Raw genomic sequence first — 18,626 nt, forward strand, 5'->3', positions numbered from 1 at the left:
ACATTGGGAATATAATCTAAAATGTGTTTGAAATATGCAACGCATCCATAGCATTTTTTGGGACTGTATCAACATAGTTAATCTTTTAATCATAGTTATTCAGCTAATAAGGCATCATAAGATATTTTAACATCTTCATGATAAAAATCTAACAAATATTTTTTTTCTATCATCATCTGAAATAGGTTGGAAAGGCATTTGTGGAAGTAATATCTGCGGATTTATAAGTGCTGCATGATGAATTAAAAAACATTCATTTATTTGGGTTATAAATGCATCTAAGAGAGGGACATTTGTTTTACAATACTCTTCTACTGAACCTATATTAATGTTTTGACGATGAGCTTGCTTGCTGCAAGTCGAGGGGGACAAATATTAAACACGTATAGCTGGTTTTTGACTCAACAATAACATAAAAAAATTCTTCATCAACATTAGCTCGAATTTGCTTGAGTTCTATTAAAATGCTCTCCGCTATTATCATCTTCTTAATCAAGTCAATGTCATGTTTTTGAAATGTATTAAATAAAATAGTCGTATAATTAAATATTACATTCTAATGAGAAAAAAAATTTGGAATAAGTATTGAATCCAATAATTTTCTTGCTTCCGAGGAAATATTTTTTTCAAGCCATTGTGATATTTCAGTAATAGCATTAATAATCGGCTTTTCTAACTCCATAAAAGCTGTTACTGCTTGATGGTGAAGACTCGATCTCGTTGGACAAGCTTGCAATTTCTTTCTCCCTGTTGGACAAGGAGTTTCAGAGATTATTATTTGACTAGAAATTTAGATAAATAATACGCCGCTAAAATTTGAAAATAATAGGTAAATTACGCCAAGGAAAACTTGATCGAAATTAATTAATAAAATAACTTAGTAGATGAATGTGATAAATAAATATATATATGAGATAGGAATAAATATTAACAAATATAAATTAATATTAACAATAATATTTTTGAAAAATATAATCCGGCATCTGCATTTTTTTAGCTTTGGGGGCTGGTTTTACTTTTTTGGCTTACATAATTTGCATTTAACTGTCTGAGTTTCAATATCCAAATTTTCTTTACCCTTAAACATAAAATACTCATGATATAAGTTAAAATCAAATTTAAATATTTCCGGGGATTTTTCTACAAGATGTCATTTTTCAGAATTTAAATTTTGCAGCCAATATTAACCTCCCATTTCCTATCATCGAAAAGCAGAAGCCCTTAAAAAGAATATCGCTGGTCCCACAATCTTAAGGAGGCACTCAATTTTCTTAAGCATTTACTTCTCTCTAGGATGACATGTTCCTTTTTTTAAAGTCCTTTTTAATGTTTATAAAATTCTATATATTATATATATTTTTTTCATATAATTTAAATATATTCATTTTTCTTAAATATATTTTCTTTTGATAAAGTATTGTATCTTGTTTTTAAATTGAAACCCTTTTTAAAATAAAATTAATAAACGAAAAAAAAAATTGATAAAGTTGAAAGGATTTGAATAAATTTTAATTTTAGTTATATTCATCTTTTTAGAATACTTAATACAATTTTTTTCAAGTAGCTTAATATAGATATTTTTATAACTAGAGCTACTCAAAAAGAGCGACATTATTAATCGGCTACATTTTATAATAGCGTTGCTACCAATCGGTACTTAAACATATAGCGCGATTGCGATACATTTAATATCAACTTTAACAGCATTAAAAATTATATGGAAAATAAATTCTGTTGCCAAATTAATGTTTTTTCAAAGTTCTTTTTCGACAATCAATTTTATAATAACACTTCAATGCACAAATATAAAGGCTAAACTTAATATATTAATGCTTTGGTATAATAATTTATTTTAAATAAAGAATAAAATGTGTTAATTATTAAAATAGAATTAAAATTATGATATTTTTCTATGAACGTTTCGAAAATTGGAACAGATTGCAAAAAGGATATGATAAAATGAAAGAAATAAAATGTAATAATGATGTTTGGAATTAAATTTTATCAAAACTTTTCATAAATATATAATCGTTGAGTATATTGAACCATAATCACTGTGCTTTATTGCTAACTTTAACTGCCTCGTATTTCTGTTGCAATTTGTCCTTTTCTATAATATAAAGAAATGATATTAAATTATAATTTTGTCCAAAAATGAGAAAAAACACCATAAATACTAGCATCACAAGAGGGGGGGGGTATAACATTATCAGCTGGTCTAAACTAAATTTTACCGCACGCTTTTTGTAAACGCATAAATATTAATTTATTTTTTTCTCTTTAGCTTTCACCTTTTCTGGTGGTAAGCTCCTTCAACATCTCTCTCCAATATATGTTATTCATACAATCTCTTTTATCTAATTTAAACTTTTTTACATTGGCTCTAACTTTATGGCCCCATTATGCTTTAATAAATTAATACTTATTGACTCAGGCACGTACGCAGGAATTTGGTCTGGGGTGGGGGATGATAAAATTTTTTAAGAAATATTATTGTTATTTAAAATTGTTATTTAAAAATATTAAGCATAAATTTATTAGGACTAATAACTTTTCTAATACACAATTTTAAATAAATGTAAATTACAAAAAAATTATATATATAAACCGGCATTGAAAAACTATAAAATAAATGTGAATTATAAAATATAAAGTGAATTTAACCACGATATGAATCACTTAAATGACCCAAAATTGAAATTTGAATTTTTTGAGCCTTTAAAGTTTATATATAAAGTATAAATTTAAATGTTGGAAATATAAATTAATACACAAAAAGTTTCTTAGGAATAATTGTATTTTATATGTTTTGAGCTAATTTTTTAATTATCTATCCTTGCTTAACGTTAAATATTCAAAAGATCAAAATCATTCAATCTACTTTCAGAAGTTGTATTTCATAGGTATGTTTTTCAGAGACTTACAGGCCGGCTCCCGGCCGGACCGTATTATAATTTTTTTAACATACCTGGGCTGGGCCCAATTTTTTTTAAAAAAAACACCATAGCTGGGCCTAAAAATTTTATTTTTTTAAAAAAAAAATCCAGGCCAAGCTGTATATTTTAAAACTAAATATTTGAAATCGCCATTATTAGCTATAAAAATCAATAATAAATATTATTTATTTTAAAAGAATTCGGGACGGGCGGGCCTGAAAATTTTATTTTCAAAAAACCGGGCCTGAAAATTTTATTTTCAAAAAAACCGGGCCGGGCCTGAAAATCTTTTTAAAAAAAACCCGGGCCGAAAAAATTTTAAATCCGGGCCATGTCCTGAAAATGGTACCTCTGCAGGGCTCTGTTATTCTTCTTAAAAAAGAAAATGTTTATGGGAAGAGTTGTTAATATATATATATACAACCATTTTAATACATTGGGAATATAATCTAAAATGTGTTTGAAATAATGCAAAGCATCCATAGCATTTTTTAGGACTGTATGAACCATAGTTAATCTTTTAATCATAGTTATTCAGCTAATAAGACATTATAAGATATTTAAACATCTTCGTGATAAAAATCTAACAAATATTTATTATTTTTTCCATCACCATCTGAAAAAGGTTGGAAAGGCATTTGTGGAAGTAATATCTGCGGATTTGTAAGTGCTGCATGATGAATTAAAAACCATTCATTTATTTGGGTTATAAATGTATCTAAGAGAGGGACCATTTGTTTTATAAAACTCTTCTACTTATCCTATACTAATGTTTTGACGATGAGCTTGCTGCAAGTCGAGGGGAACAAATTTTAAACACGTATAGTTCTGCTTTTAACTCAACAATAACATAAAATATGTTCATCAACATTAGCTCTAATTTTCTTGAGTTTTAATAAAATGCTCTCCACTATTCGCATCTTCTTAGTCAAGTCAATGTCATGTTTTGAAAAGTATTACATAAAATAGTTGAATAATTAAATAATACATTCTAATGAGAAAAAAAAATTGAAATAAGTTATGAATCCAATAATTTTCTTGCTTCTGAGGAAATAATTCTTTCAAGCCTTTGTGATAATTCAGTAATAGCATTAATAATCGGCTCTTCTGACTCCATAAAAGCTATTATGCTTGATGGCGGAGACTCGATCTCGTTGTACAAGCTTGCAATTTCTTTCTCCCTGTTGGACAAGGAGTTTCAGAGATAATTATTATTTGACTAGAATTTTAATATGCCACTAAAATTTGAAAATAATAGGTAAATTACGCCAAGGAAAACTTGAAATCAAAATTTGATAAAATAACTTAATAGATGAATGTGATAAATAAATATATATATGAGATAGGAATAAATATTAACAAATATAAATTAATATTAACAATAATATTTTTGAAAAATATAATCCGGCATCTGCATTTTTTGGCGTTGGGAGGGCGCCCCCCCCCCGCTGCATACCCGCCTGTATTGACTATATTAATCTAAATAATAAATAAAAATTAACAATTCACAAATTATTAATAAATTTAAAATTGAGATAGAAATCAAGATAAACCCCTCATCATTCCTTGTGCACCCAATCAAAAGAATTTTAAGCATACTTAATGTCATCACTGGGCTTATTTTATAATGTTGAATATGTGATCGATATTAACGTTTTATTTATTTTGGCAATTGATTTTTTTTTTTGATATCAATTTGTTTTTAAATTTAATCTGTGAAAATTTTATATTAACATTTTTTTCATATCATTTTAACGTAACATTTTTTTTAATATCAATTCGTATTTCACATAATTGGTTATTTTTTTATTGTTAAAAGAAAAGATATAAAAAGAAAAATTGTTTTTGGTTAAAGGGTGAATAAAAAAATGTAATTTATAATAAATAAAATGTGATTTATGATAATAAAATTCTGTCTTATTTTGTTTAATTATTTTGTCATGGTATCAATAAATAAACGAGGATCTTATTCAATTTTTACATATAAATAATTATATACATTTATATCTATAATGTCAATCCATTGTTTAAGATTTTGTGATGGGTAGAAAAGAAAGAAAATTGTATTACAGGGTTTCCCATTCAAAAAAAGAAAAAGTCCCAATCAAAAAAGGAAAAGTTTCAATCATAAAAGGAAAAGGTCCAAACAAAAAAGGAAAAGTGTCAATCAAAAAGGAAAATTCCCAAAAAGAAAGGAAAAAGTCCGATCAAAAAAGGAAAAGTGTCAAACAAAAAAGGAAAAGGTTCAATCAAAAAAGAAAAAGTGTCAAACAAAAAAGGAAAAGGTCCAATCAAAAAAGAAAAAGTGTCAATCGAAAAAGGAAAATTCCCAAAAGAAAAGGAAAAGTGTCAATCAAAAAAGAAAAATTCCCATTCAAGAAAGGAAAATCGTAATTTTTTTAAAAAAAATTATAAATTTTTCAATTTTTCTTAAATTTTTATTTATTTTTGTCATTCCTTCTTATTTTATTTCTAACTTTTTGCGATTTCTTTACTTTATTTGTATCTTTTCTCAATTTATTTATATCTTTCTTTTCTCAATTGTTTTTCTTCTCATTTTTGATAATTCTTTTGTATTTTTAAAAATATTTATAAATTTAGGTCAATTTTTTAACAATTCTTTAAGTTTTTTTTCGTCATACATACGTAATTTATGAAGGGATCATAACTATCCGGGATCTTTACTGGATATTACAATTTTTTACAGGATAAAGAACTATACGGCATTATCACGTTTGAACCATGATATCAGGCGCGTACGCAGGAATTTGGTCTGGGGGGGGATAATAAATTTTTTAAGAAATAATATTTTTAATTAAAAATACTAAGCATAAATTTATTAGGATTAATAACTTTTCTAATACACAATTTTAAACTAATGTGAATTAAAAAAATTATATATATAAACCGGCATTTAAATGTGAATCATAAAATATAAAGTGAATATAACCCACGATATGAATCACTTAAATGACCCAAAATTGAAATTTGAATTTTTTTAGCTTTTAAAATATATAAAGTATAAAAAATTTAAATGTTGTAAATATAAATTAATACACAAAAAGTTTCTTAGGAATAATTGTATTTTGTATGTTTTGATGAGCTAATTTTTCAATTATCAATCCTTGCTTGGCGTTAAATGTCTATGAATATTCAAAAGATCCAAATCATTCAATCTACTTTCAGATGTTGTATTTCATAGGTATGTTATTCACAGACTTGCAGGCCCGGCCCCCGAATTTTAATTTTTTTAAATATACCCGGGCAGGGCTCGTAATTTTTTTTTAAAAAAACACCCGGGCTGGGCCTGAAAATTTTTTAAGAAAAAATATCCGAGCCGAGTTGTATATTTTAAAACCAAATATTTGAAATCGCCATTATTAGCTATAAATATCAAAAATAAATATAATTTATTTTAAAAAATTCGGGCTAGGCTAGCTGGGCCTGGTCCTGCAAATGGTACCTCTGCAAGGCTCTGTTATTCTTCTTAAAGTGAATGTTCTCTCATTAGTTTACTAAAGAGCTGCTAATATATATATAACCATTTTAATAATTGGGAGTATAATCTAAAATGTGTTTGAAATAAAAAGCATCCATAGCATTTTTTGGGACTGTATCAACCATAGTTAATCTTTTAATCATAGTTATTCAGCTAATAAGGCATCATAAGATGATATTTTAACATCTTCATGATAAAAATATAACAAATATTTATATTTTTTTTCTATCACCATATGAAAAAGGTTGGGAGAGGGGTACTCTTCTACTGATCCTATATTAATGTTTTGATGATGAGCTTGCTTGCTGCAAGTCGAGGGGGACAAATATTTAACACGTATAGCTCTGCTTTTGACTCAACAATAACATATAAAATATGAAATTCTTCAACAACACTAGCTCTATTTCCTTGAGTTCTAATAAAATGCTCTCCGCTATTCTCATCTTCTTAATCAAGTCAATGTTATGTTTTTGAAAAGTATTACATAAAATAGTTGTATAATTAAATAATACATTCTAATGAGAAAAATAATTTGGAATAAGTATTGAATCCAATAATTTTCTTGCTTCTGAGGAAATATTTCTTTCAAGCCATTGTGATATTTCAGTAATAGCATTAATAATCAGCTCTTCTAACTCCAAAATAGCTGTTACTGTGGCGGAGACTCGATCTCGTTGGACAAGCTTGCAATTTTTTTCTCCCTGTTGGACAAGGAGTTTCAGAGATAATTATTATTTTATTAGAAAAAATTTAGATAAATATTACGCCACTAAAATTTAAAAATAATATGTAAATTACGCCAAGGAAAACTTGAAATCGAAATTGATTGATAAAATAACTTAGTAGATGAATGTGATAAATAAATGTAATTATATATATATATATATATGTATATTTGAGATAAGAATAAATATTAACAAATATAAATTAATATTAACAATAATATTTTTGAAAAATATAATCCGGCATCTGCATTTTTTGGCTTTGGGGGGGGGGGGGATTTGTCCCCCTGCCCCCCCCCCCGCTGCTTACGCGCCTGCATGATATAGAAGAATCTTATTTTAAAAAGTGTTTTCCACGCATTTCGTTTTTTAATTTTATTGTTATTCATTAATTTTTAATGTTGTTTTTTTGGCCTTATGTAATAAGATATGTCTAATATAGGGCATCAATCGATAGCTAATCAAAAGATCTATTCAACTGGAGGTCAATCTCTCCCCCATAATGGGCTGGTCTAGGTCTTGGGGGGGGGGGGGTTAGAAATATTTTTGTCAACACAAAATATCGATAAGGGTATATAATAAAAACTAATTTTAATATGGTTTGACTGAAAGTTTTCATTCTTGGTCTGGATGGGCATGACCTGGTCTGAGGGTGGGAGGAGGGTGTATGGAGGGGGGGGGGTGTAAAAAATAAATTTTTTTGATATGGGTATCAAATATAAGCTAATTTTATTATCGTTTGACTGAAAATCTTTATTCTTGGTGTGGATGGGTATGACTTGGTCTGGGAGGTAGGGGTGGAGTGGGGGTGTAAAAAATAATTTTTTTAATATGGGTATCAAATAAAAGCTAATAAAAAATTTTTTTTATTGTAATAATAATAATCACTCATAGAGGGCGGGTCTAGGTCTTGGGGGGTCAGGAATATTTTTATCACCACAAAATATCAATATGGGTATCAAATAAAATCTAATTTAAATATCTTTAGATTGAAATTCTTCATTTTTTGTCTTGATGGGTATGACTGTCAGGCCCTCAACATACAGGGTTTCCCATTCAAAAAAGGAAAAGGTTGAATCAAAAAAGGAAAAGTTTCAATCTTAAAAGGAAAATTCCCATTCAAAAAGGAAAATTGTAATTTTTTATAATTTTTTTTAAAAAAATTATAAATTTTTCAATTTTTCTTAAATGTTATTTATTTTTGTCATTCCTTCTTATTTTGTCTCTAACATTTTGCGATTTCTTTACTTTATTTGTATCTTTTCTCAATTTATTTTTCTTACTATATATTTTCTCAATTTTTTTTCTTCTCATTTTTGATAATTCTTTTAAGTATATCACTAAATTTTTGGCAGACATTATTTTTATTATAATTATTACATATCAAATTATTTAATTACAATTACGATATATATTTAATATCGTAAAAAACAAAAATTTATATTAATCATTAATAATTTCTCCCCTTCTACATTTTGGAATATAGGTCTCCATATTTCTAAGATAATTTTTGGCATTTTCCTCAGATATTCCTCTTTCTCCATGTTCTATGAAACGAATTAATTCTTCCTCGTTACTGAATTTTCCCTTTAAGATTGAAACTTTTCCTTTTTTGCTTGGACCTTTTCCTTTTTTGAATGGGAAACCCTGTATGAGGGCCTGACAGTCATACCCATCAAGACAAAAAATGAATAATTTTAATCTAAAGATATTTAAATTAGATTTTATTTGATACCCATATCGATGTTTTGTGATGATATAAATATTCCTGACCCCTTAAAACCTAGACCCGCCCTCTATGAGAGATTATTATTATTACAATAAAAAATATTTTTATTAGCTTTTATTTGATACCCATATCAAAAAAAATTATTTTTTACACCCACCCCCTCCCTCTACCCATATCCCCCAGACCAAGTCATACCCATCCAGACCAAGAATAAAGACTTTCAGTCAAACGATATTAATTAACTTTTATTTGATACCCATATCAAAAAAAAATATTTTTTACACCCCCCTCTCCCACCACTCCATACAGCCCCCCCTCCACCCTCAGACCAGGTCATGCCCATCCAGACCAAGAATGAAGACTTTCAGTCAAACCATAATAAAATTAGTTTTTATTATATACCTTTATCGATATTTTGTGTAATAAAAATATTTCTCACCCCCCCCCCCCCCCAAGACCTAGACCAGCCCATTATGGGGGAGAGATTGACCTCCAGTTGAATAGATCTTTTGATTAGCTATCGATTGATGCCCATTAGACATATCTTATTACATAAGGCCAAAAAAAACAACATTAAAAATTAATGAATAACAAAAAAATTAAAAAACGAAACGAAACGCGCGGAAAACGCTTTTTAAAATATGATTCTCCTATATCATGGTTCAAACGTAATATGCCGTATAGTTCTTTATACTTTAAAAAATTGTAATTTTAAAGTGATCCCTTTAAATCCCGTGAAGATCCCGTATAGTTATGATCCCTTTATAAATTACGAAATATGTATGATGAAAAAAAAAAGTAAAGAATTGTTAAAAAATGGACCTAAATTTATAAATTATTTTTAAAAATACAAAAGAATTTTCAAAAATGAGAAGAAAAAAAATTGAGAAAAGAAAGATATAGTATGATAAATAAATTGAGAAAAGATACAAATAAAGTAAAGAAATCGCAAAAAGTTAGAAATAAAATAAGAAGGAATGACAAAATAAATAAAAATTTAAGAAAAATTGAAAATTTATAATTTTTTTAAAAAATTACGATTTTCCTTTTTTGAATGGGAATTTTCCTTTTTTGATTGACACTTTTCCTTTTCTTTGGGAATTTTTATTTTTCGATTGACACTTTTCCTTTTTTGATTGGACCTTTTCCTTTTTTGTTTGACACTTTTCCTTTTTTGATTGAACCTTTTCCTTTTTTGTTTGACACTTTTCCTTTTTTGATCGGACTTTTTTCTTTCTTGGGAATTTTCCTTTTTTGATTGACACTTTTCCTTTTTTGTTTGGACCTTTCCTTTTTTGATTGAACCTCTTCCTTTTTTGTTTGGACCTTTTTCTTTTTTGATAGGACCTTTTCCTTTTATGATTAAAACTTTTCCTTATTTGATTGGGACTTTCCTTTTTTGAATGGGACTTTTCCTTTTTTGAATGGGAAACCCTGTATTAAAAAATTCAACGCCAATAATTTTTTGTTGAATTTTTTTCCATTTTTTTATGTGGATTATAAATTTTTTCTCACTTTTTAAATAATTTAATTTTTGTATTAAATAAAGAAATAAAATTTAACAAGCGTATTATCAATCCAGGATTAACGCGAAGATATTAGTATTAGAGTAAGAAATTAAATTTATTATTTGAGAGTAAGTGTGAAGATAAGTTTTTTTTTTTACTTAAGAGTCTGAAGATAAAATTAAAACTTTGATTTAAAAAGTATAGAGAGTTATAATTCAAATGAGTTAAAGAAAAATGAATAAAAAAGATTTATTTAGATTAAGTAAAGTTCAAGATTATTTAAGTTTGTTGTTTAATAACTGTAAATGCGTGTTTGTTATGAAAAAAAGAAAGATATATATTTGTAATTTTTTATATAATTTTTTAGTTCTTCTTTCATTTTTTTGGAAGAACGAACTTTTTTATTTTACACAAATAATTTCTTATATTTTTTTAATTTTTTTAAAAAAATTACGATTTTCCTTTTTGAATGGGAATTTTCCTTTCCTTTTGGGAATTTTCCTTTTTCGATTGACACTTTTGCTTTTTTGATTGAACTTTTTCCTTTTATGATTGACCCTTTTCCTTTTTTGATCAGACCTTTTCCTTTTATGATTGGAACTTTTCCTTTTTTTGATTGAGACTTTTTCTTTTTTGAATGGGAAATCCTGTATAAAACAAGTAATATAACATAACCACATATAAATTTGTATACCAATTATTTTTTAATTATTTTAAATAATAACAATTATAAAATAATCTCAAAAACTGCTATGAATTGGTTAAAACCGATGCGAAGAATATATAAAGGTTTGATTCCAAGAGCATTTGCGAAAATTCTCCCAGGAAAATTTATTAAAAAAAATTTCGTATAAAAAATTTTGTTAAATGTTTTTTGTAAAAATAGTGATAAAATATCTGAACATAATTTTTCTCCGCCCAAGATTCGGGGCAAATGGATACTGAATATGCATAAATAACAATCCCTAATCCCATACTGTTGATCATAGATAATTTTTTACATGTTTTATTATTCATTATAGTAAAACTAGATTTGTACAAGAAGTAATTTGTAAAGATAAAGCCATTATAAAAGCTTGCTTGATGGATCCTAAAAAGGTTGTATCTTGGATTAATTCTGATAAAATTAAGAGATGAAATTGGATTTTAAGATATAGGATAAATTTTAATCTCTTGTAAAAAAAGGAAGAAGTGAAAAACCAAATTTTAGAAAAATATATAACATAGCCAAAGGCCTGTAATAAGTAAACCTAAAGGCCTCCGATAAAATTATTGGGAAACAAACCTTGCCACCTGCCCTTGAAAAATCCTGATTCTTATTTGGATGAATGGTTTGCTTAATTTTTCATATGGAAATGTTAATGAAGAATTTTTAATTAGGATTCTCAGCAAATTGCTTTACTTCTATAAACCATTTCTGCAGATTCATGATCAGATTGGATTATATTACTTGAAATATTATGTTGCATTTGCTTCAATATGGTCTATGCCAACAAATTCATTGATTATTTTATTATAATTATTGACAAATACTTTTATCATTTCGTAATTTTTAACCCATATGGTTTTGCATTACCTTATTAGGCAGGTGTCTAAGAAAACTATTTCTAAAAAAAATAAGTGCGTTATCTAAATTAAGATATTTTATTCGGTTATATTTATCCAGTATTTTATTCGAAATTATCAGTATTTTATTCGAAATTATCAGTATTTTATTCGAAATTATCAGTATTTTATTCGAAATTATCAGTATTTTATTCGAAATTATCAGTATTTTATTAATTTTTCCATTATAAATAATTATATTTCAGTATCTTAAGGTTAATTATAAAAATTTCAGTAAATATATCTTTCTTCAGTACTTTAATCGATTTCTCAGTAAATATATTTTATTTCAGTATTTTAATTCATGATTTAGTACACTATAATTTATCCATAAACTAGCTTATGATATTATTTTATATTTTTACATCATGATATTAAATAAAAAATATTAAAAATAAACGCTTTGCGGATTAAATATTATAATGCATTATTACTGTTATTTTAATTATGATGACATTAAAAATAAACCATCGATATCCGATTTGATAAAATATAAGTGTTAATTTATATTACTTTCTTATTAAATATCTTGATAATTTAATTATGTTTTCTTTATTGTATAAAAAAAAATTAGAACTTGACTAATATGGTATATAAATAATTTTACCAGCATGTTACGTTTCTTGTTTCTTAATGTAAAAGTTAAATTCGTAAATCTTACCTTTATTATATTAATTGTTTACCAATTTGAACTTTAGAATTATGATTTTGAAATAATTTTATTTTTTCACGAGCAATTATTATCGAGGTTGAAAATAATAAAATATCTCACCCGGAAAATATATGTTTTAAAAATTGCAGGTTGTTTTTCCAGGGAATTATCTTTCCTTATTACAACTATACACTCAACGACTAATAAAAAAATTAACAAAGTTTGGTAAGAAATGATTTCCAAAACACCAATCTATTTTATCCGGATTTCTAAAAAAATTGTTAATTCTTGATTTTTAAATTTTCTTATAATAGCTTAGTTATCAAAAAATTGAAACGTTTTATTTTGCAGTTTGGTTCAACACCTTGTTTCCAATGTTGTTACCTAAAAGAATTACATATTTTTATTTCAGATGTGGTCCAAAAACAAATAAATGTTTCAGCGTATATATTAAATTGAGGCATAATAAACACCCCCCGCCCCCCTTTTCTTCTAGCGATGTCATTGAATATTTTTAAAGATAACTGAAAAAACATGGGTTAATAGGCCAAATATCAATGATAATGTTTTAATATAAGTTCTAATAATTTTTGAAAAAAGAGTTAAAAGAAATTTTTCAAAAAATGTTTTTAAATATTAATATACCGAACAAACTATCCTGTAATATTTTCTTTACTCTCAATGCATTAATATCCACAGCGGCCTCCGAATTTCTAAACAAAGGTAAAGGTTTTATGACTTGATTGTATATTATCATTGACCCATTATTTTCGATAGGCAACAAGCACCACACCAAGAAACATACCTAATGAGATAATATATTCAGAGATAAATTAATTTTTTTTTAAAATGGTTTATCTATATTAATATAGGCGAGGTTAGTGTTGTTAAATCCTACTTTTGAAAATACCGTTGCCACTACCGCGATTTAATTATTTTTTAAAATAGCGCAGTAAAAGCTTCCATTTGTAAAAAGTAGTTTCATTAATTTTTACGTTATTTATAATAATAAAAAATATATAATTGGCTGAAGATTGTACTGGAATATCCTCATTTTCCAATATTGCAACAGAGAGAACAATTTTAAAAATTTACCCGTCATTAATAAGGGAAAACGTAGAATTTTTATTTATATTTTATTCTTTTTAAATGCCTAGTCTGTATGATATATATCCCAAATATCATGGATATAAAAGATAAAACTGTTAAATAAGTGATCGAGATTATTTTATATTAACGTTTTATTTTATCGTATTAACTTAAATAAGTGATCGAGTTTATTTTATCAATTTAAATTCAAATTTAAACGAACATTTTCATTTTATATAATTGGTTATTTCATAATTTATTTATTGTTTTAAAAAGATATAAAAGGAACATTTTTTTTGGTTTATAAAAAAATGTAATTCATATTAATAAAAAAAAGAAAAATGTAATTTATTTTATCATGAATAATTAAATTGTAATTGTAATAATAAGTAGAAAGAATAAAAAAGTTATTATATTACAATTCTGAATGATTTATCTAACTATGTAAAGAATGTTATTTAACGCAATTCTTCAAAAACATATTATGTATAATGATAAACAAACTAGAAAATAAACTTTTTAAAAGTTGCTATTATGAATCATAAAATTTGATGATCTTTATCTAAATAAATCTACAAAGCACATCATATTTTAAATTTATTATTAAGAATTAAAAGAACTCATCTAATGCATTTTAGTTTATATCATCGGTGGCATCCATCTCTATTTTAAATATTTTCTATTTTAATAACTTATCAAGACTAGTGTGATATTTTACTATGGTTATATTTTTCACACTTTTCACGTTTATTGAATAAAAAAAATTGATAAAAATTAATTATATCTCTTTTGTAATAAAATTAGAATATTGTTTATGAACTTTGGATAAACCATATATACGGAGAGATACAGCAAGTTTAGGCATCATTATCTTTTTGAAATTTACAAATATAAAAAATAAGATAATTTTGGTTGAGTTAATAATGTTTTCTAAGGAATTAATCTTTAAATATATTATAGTTTTGTAATTCTATATGGAAATCATTTCAGTCTGTGACCTTATCAATTATAACAAATGCAATTCCTTTATCAGGTCAATTTGACCTTATCATAATGTTTCTTTTTCTTCACCACAAAATTTGATCGTGGGTGGAAATTTAGCCTTCTTCAATATATTTTAGGCAAATTTCTAAAGCTAAATTAGACATGAAGTATCAATTTAATAATTTTTCTATTAAGAATATATGATAAGGTTAGAATAAAATTATCGCTGCTTTTCAAGAAGTAGCGCGATATTAGTATAGTTACAAAAAAAGTAACGTGCTACTTTAACAAATAATTGTGAATTAATGTTTCATATTGAAAAGAAAATAATAAAAATGTTAATAGTTGGGAATATAAAGACTAAAATAATTACGCTAAAAAAGAGAGAATGTTATAAATGTATTTCTATATTACCTTAAACAAATAATACATCATGAACCATTCTAAAAACGTTCCACACAGATATTCACAAAAGCTGAAAGATGCGTACACTACCCAATAAGCTAGCCATTTTTTGGCTCCTTCTTCATCTTTGCCTTCAATCATTCTTACTCTTTTTAAAATATTTTGAATTGATTTTAAATGAATAAACTCGTGCGTAAAAAAAAAATTTTTAAGGTTCACTTGTTTTGATTAATTAAAATATTAACTAAGATAAAATAAGCTACCAATTATAAAATATTAACTTAACTTTAACATCGTTCATTTCTTTTTTCAAAAAAAATTTGATAATAAAATCACTATATGAACTCAAGACTACTGAATATAACATTTATCTTTATAATAGCCCATGAGGCATTACCAAAGAGGCAGATGCCCCTTCTAAAAAAATGAAAAATATGGCTAGAAATTTAATTGTTTAAATCGTGTTTCAATAATATAGCTGCTGGATCTACTAAAATAGGATAAATTTAGATTCAGACGGGTCGGACTTAATATTTAAAATTTAGTTCGGACTGGTCAGACTTAATATATTTTAAAAAAATTTGGTCGGGCTTAAATTTTGAAATATAATTATTCAAAAACTTTAAAAAAATGAATTTCTATACAATAAATTCAGGTCGGGCCAGCCGGACATTATAATTTCTGGTTTTTCTGGATAAATAATAAAAATTCGTTCGAGATCGAGTCGGACCGGAGAAATCTTTTTGAAAATTTTTTTTAGCCAAGCCGGGCTTGAAAAATAAGGCCTGTAGATTATTAATAGATGCATCTTTCCAGTTATTTGAATTTTATTCAGTTAATTAAATTTATTATTAGGAACATATTATAAAGATAATATGTTTATGTATAATTTAAATAAACAATATTAAATAACTAATTTTATAAGAAGAAACGAACATGGTTTGTGGAAAAACAAAAACCAAAGCTTTTAGTTAAACATTAAACTTATATTACACTATTAACATAGCACACTAAATGTTTTCTTGCAATAAACAAAACCTTTTTTATAGTCGTATCCAAAATAAATGTATGCTCTCCTCACTGAAAAAGTTTATGGATGCCCTTGATCCTCACGATTGATAGAAAAATATATCTATTTATAAAAGTTCTCTACCTATAATATTATGAGACCATTGGGGTTTTAATATCCCTCCATAACAGAACTTAAGATAAACTTCCTTTTTTAAATTGTGTACAATAAGATATTATAGATGCTTACGAGGAATAAACCGGGTATAAAAATCCTGTGAATGCGCTGACCAGAGTCGCTCCGTGTCCAATGAGTATCTGATAAACCATTAAAACTGCCATCGATCCTATCAAAATTTAAAAGTAAGATATGCAAATGAAACTATATTTATTCATTTTTTTACCGAAGAATATAATGTGATAGTTAATGTTAAATAAATCCATTATCGCGCTTGGAGATTCATACAGTTCAATTAAATATATTAAGTATAAAACAAAACATTAAGAATTAGATTCTACTATGAATCAGAATGATATAAGAGTTATTTATATAAATGAAAGAAAGTAAAAATATGTTTAATGAAAAGATTGATTAAATTTTAATTTGAATGACGTTTAAAATAATCTTCCTTACATATAATTGCATCATTGAATTTTGAAACGTAATACACTCACTACTTTATCATTAAAAAGAATAATGATAAAATCAAGTTTAACCCGTAAAAATAAAACAATATTAAAATTGTCAGCGTTTTGAATTGGAATCATCTGTATATCTTGAGGATGTACAGACCCTTCAAGAAATTTTCTTTAATAAATTGCCAATTTATTGAATTATAATAATATGGTTTCTTATTTTAGGCATTCTCTTAATCTCTTTTTTCTTTCTTTCTATTTGCAATTTGCAGAATCCCAATGATAACTTAAATTAAAAAAAATAATATTTTTTGCCTTTCATTAATTAAAATAGTTGATAAATAAGGGGTGTTTACAAGTATTTATGAAATATGACAGATTTTTTTTATAAACACTATCAGTAATAAATCAATTAATGTGAATATCACTTTAACCGTTATTTGAGTGTTGTAAAACATTTTACAACCACTTGACTAGAGGGAGCAAAGTGACCAACATTTAACCAATTATATGAACCCAATTGTTCAATTCATTTAAAAGACTTATTTTTTTTAAATTAGTTGAAAAGACGTTATTTTATAGTAACAGCCATTCCTCTTAAGTGAGCGTATAAAAAAAATCTTTTAAATAGAAATTATTTTCCGTTTGTGTGAATTATAATTGCATTAATATTTAATAAATTTTTATATTTAAAATATTTCTATATTTTAAACATTAGGTGGCTGAGAGTTTAGATATTTGAACTTTGGTGTAGCAGGTTACTTCGATCCTGGTTTGATCCAAAGCTTGAGATGTCAGACTAAGCGTCTAATATCAACCTTAAGTTATAAAATTTATTTTTCATATGAAAAGGGGGAACTCCGCATCTAGCATCAAATTCGTATCTGCAAAAATATTAATTATTATTTTACTTGCTTTATCACATCTTGATATTATTACTATAGAATTTTAATCGTTATGTTAGAATGGAATTTGAAGTTGATAAAATTGTAATCAGTTGAATCGGTCGGTGGCCAATTTCTGATGAAAGATAATACTGATTAAGCATAGGTTTTGGAAAGAATTTTAAGGTAAATATTTTTTGATTATATGTACATATATTATTTTCTTTATAATGTATTAGTATCAGTGTGAATATTTAAAAATAAATGTTTATTTATTTTTGGGTATATATTTTTAAAAATGTTATTTTCATGTTTGCTCTCTATTTATTTGTATCTATATTATTGTCTCATATGATATAATAAAATATATTTATATACAAATTTTCACTTCAAGTATTATATGCTATTATCACGCATTTACAATTATTTGTGAAATATACACAGTAAAAATAATATTAGTTGCAATATTAAAATTGATCTCATCTACATCAATCCTGTATTAAATAAATATTTCCTTGAAAAACATAAAAAGTTCAGTCGAAATTAAAAGAGTGTCTATTTAAATTTCAATTAAATTTTTGGACAGTTGATTTCCTTCTTTTTAACCATTGCCTTTTTATATTACAAATATATGATAATTATGAGATTCCCTAAGAAAATTTAAAAAAATAAAATAGTTTTTATAGTGATAAATAAGATTATATGTTTTGGTTGGGTGGTTTAACAATGGTTATTTTTTTCAACATGTTTTCTTTTCTTTAATCACCAAATACTTTCTCGCCATTTTATTATAAGAGATGTTGCTATGTTATTACTTGAAATCTATGAACCAACTCTCATATAAAAAGAAAATCTTTGAAATGAACTTCGTTCAGAAAATGTAAGTTTTATAAAGTTTGTGCAATATAATGGCATTGCCTATAATATTTTTCCAATTAAATTTTTATCTAATTATTATATAGATCGCTC

The 18,626-nt window shown here is 25.8% G+C and overlaps 1 protein-coding gene and 1 long non-coding RNA gene across 5 annotated transcripts in view; one reads left to right on the plus strand and one right to left on the minus strand.

Moving 5' to 3' along the window:
* Nucleotides 1–2,030: 2,030 nt before the first annotated feature.
* Nucleotides 2,031–18,626, minus strand: part of LOC135924713 (receptor expression-enhancing protein 5-like) — a 43,987-nt gene continuing 27,391 nt past the window's right edge. For 3 of the 4 annotated variants that reach the window (XM_065459817.1, XM_065459818.1, XM_065459815.1), the window contains exons 4-7: nucleotides 16,388–16,484; nucleotides 15,139–15,277; nucleotides 13,297–13,456; nucleotides 2,031–2,110 (exon numbers count right to left, since the gene is read on the minus strand). In XM_065459817.1, the coding sequence (XP_065315889.1) occupies nucleotides 2,052–2,110; nucleotides 13,297–13,456; nucleotides 15,139–15,277; nucleotides 16,388–16,484 (455 nt within the window). In that variant the 3' untranslated portion in view covers nucleotides 2,031–2,051. Of the gene's footprint in view, nucleotides 2,111–13,296; nucleotides 13,457–15,138; nucleotides 15,278–16,387; nucleotides 16,485–16,541; nucleotides 16,680–18,626 lie in introns of those variants that run through there. The other variant, XM_065459819.1, reaches the window with a different exon arrangement.
* Nucleotides 17,234–18,005, plus strand: LOC135924915 (uncharacterized). The gene is made up of 3 exons (XR_010571446.1): nucleotides 17,234–17,374; nucleotides 17,492–17,843; nucleotides 17,897–18,005. It is a non-coding gene; the product is annotated as an uncharacterized LOC135924915 (long non-coding RNA).

This window comes from Gordionus sp. m RMFG-2023, chromosome 2, assembly GCF_954871325.1.
Source record: "Gordionus sp. m RMFG-2023 chromosome 2, tfGorSpeb1-WG-v2, whole genome shotgun sequence".
NCBI classification, from domain to species: domain Eukaryota; kingdom Metazoa; phylum Nematomorpha; class Gordioida; order Chordodea; family Parachordodidae; genus Gordionus; species Gordionus sp. m RMFG-2023.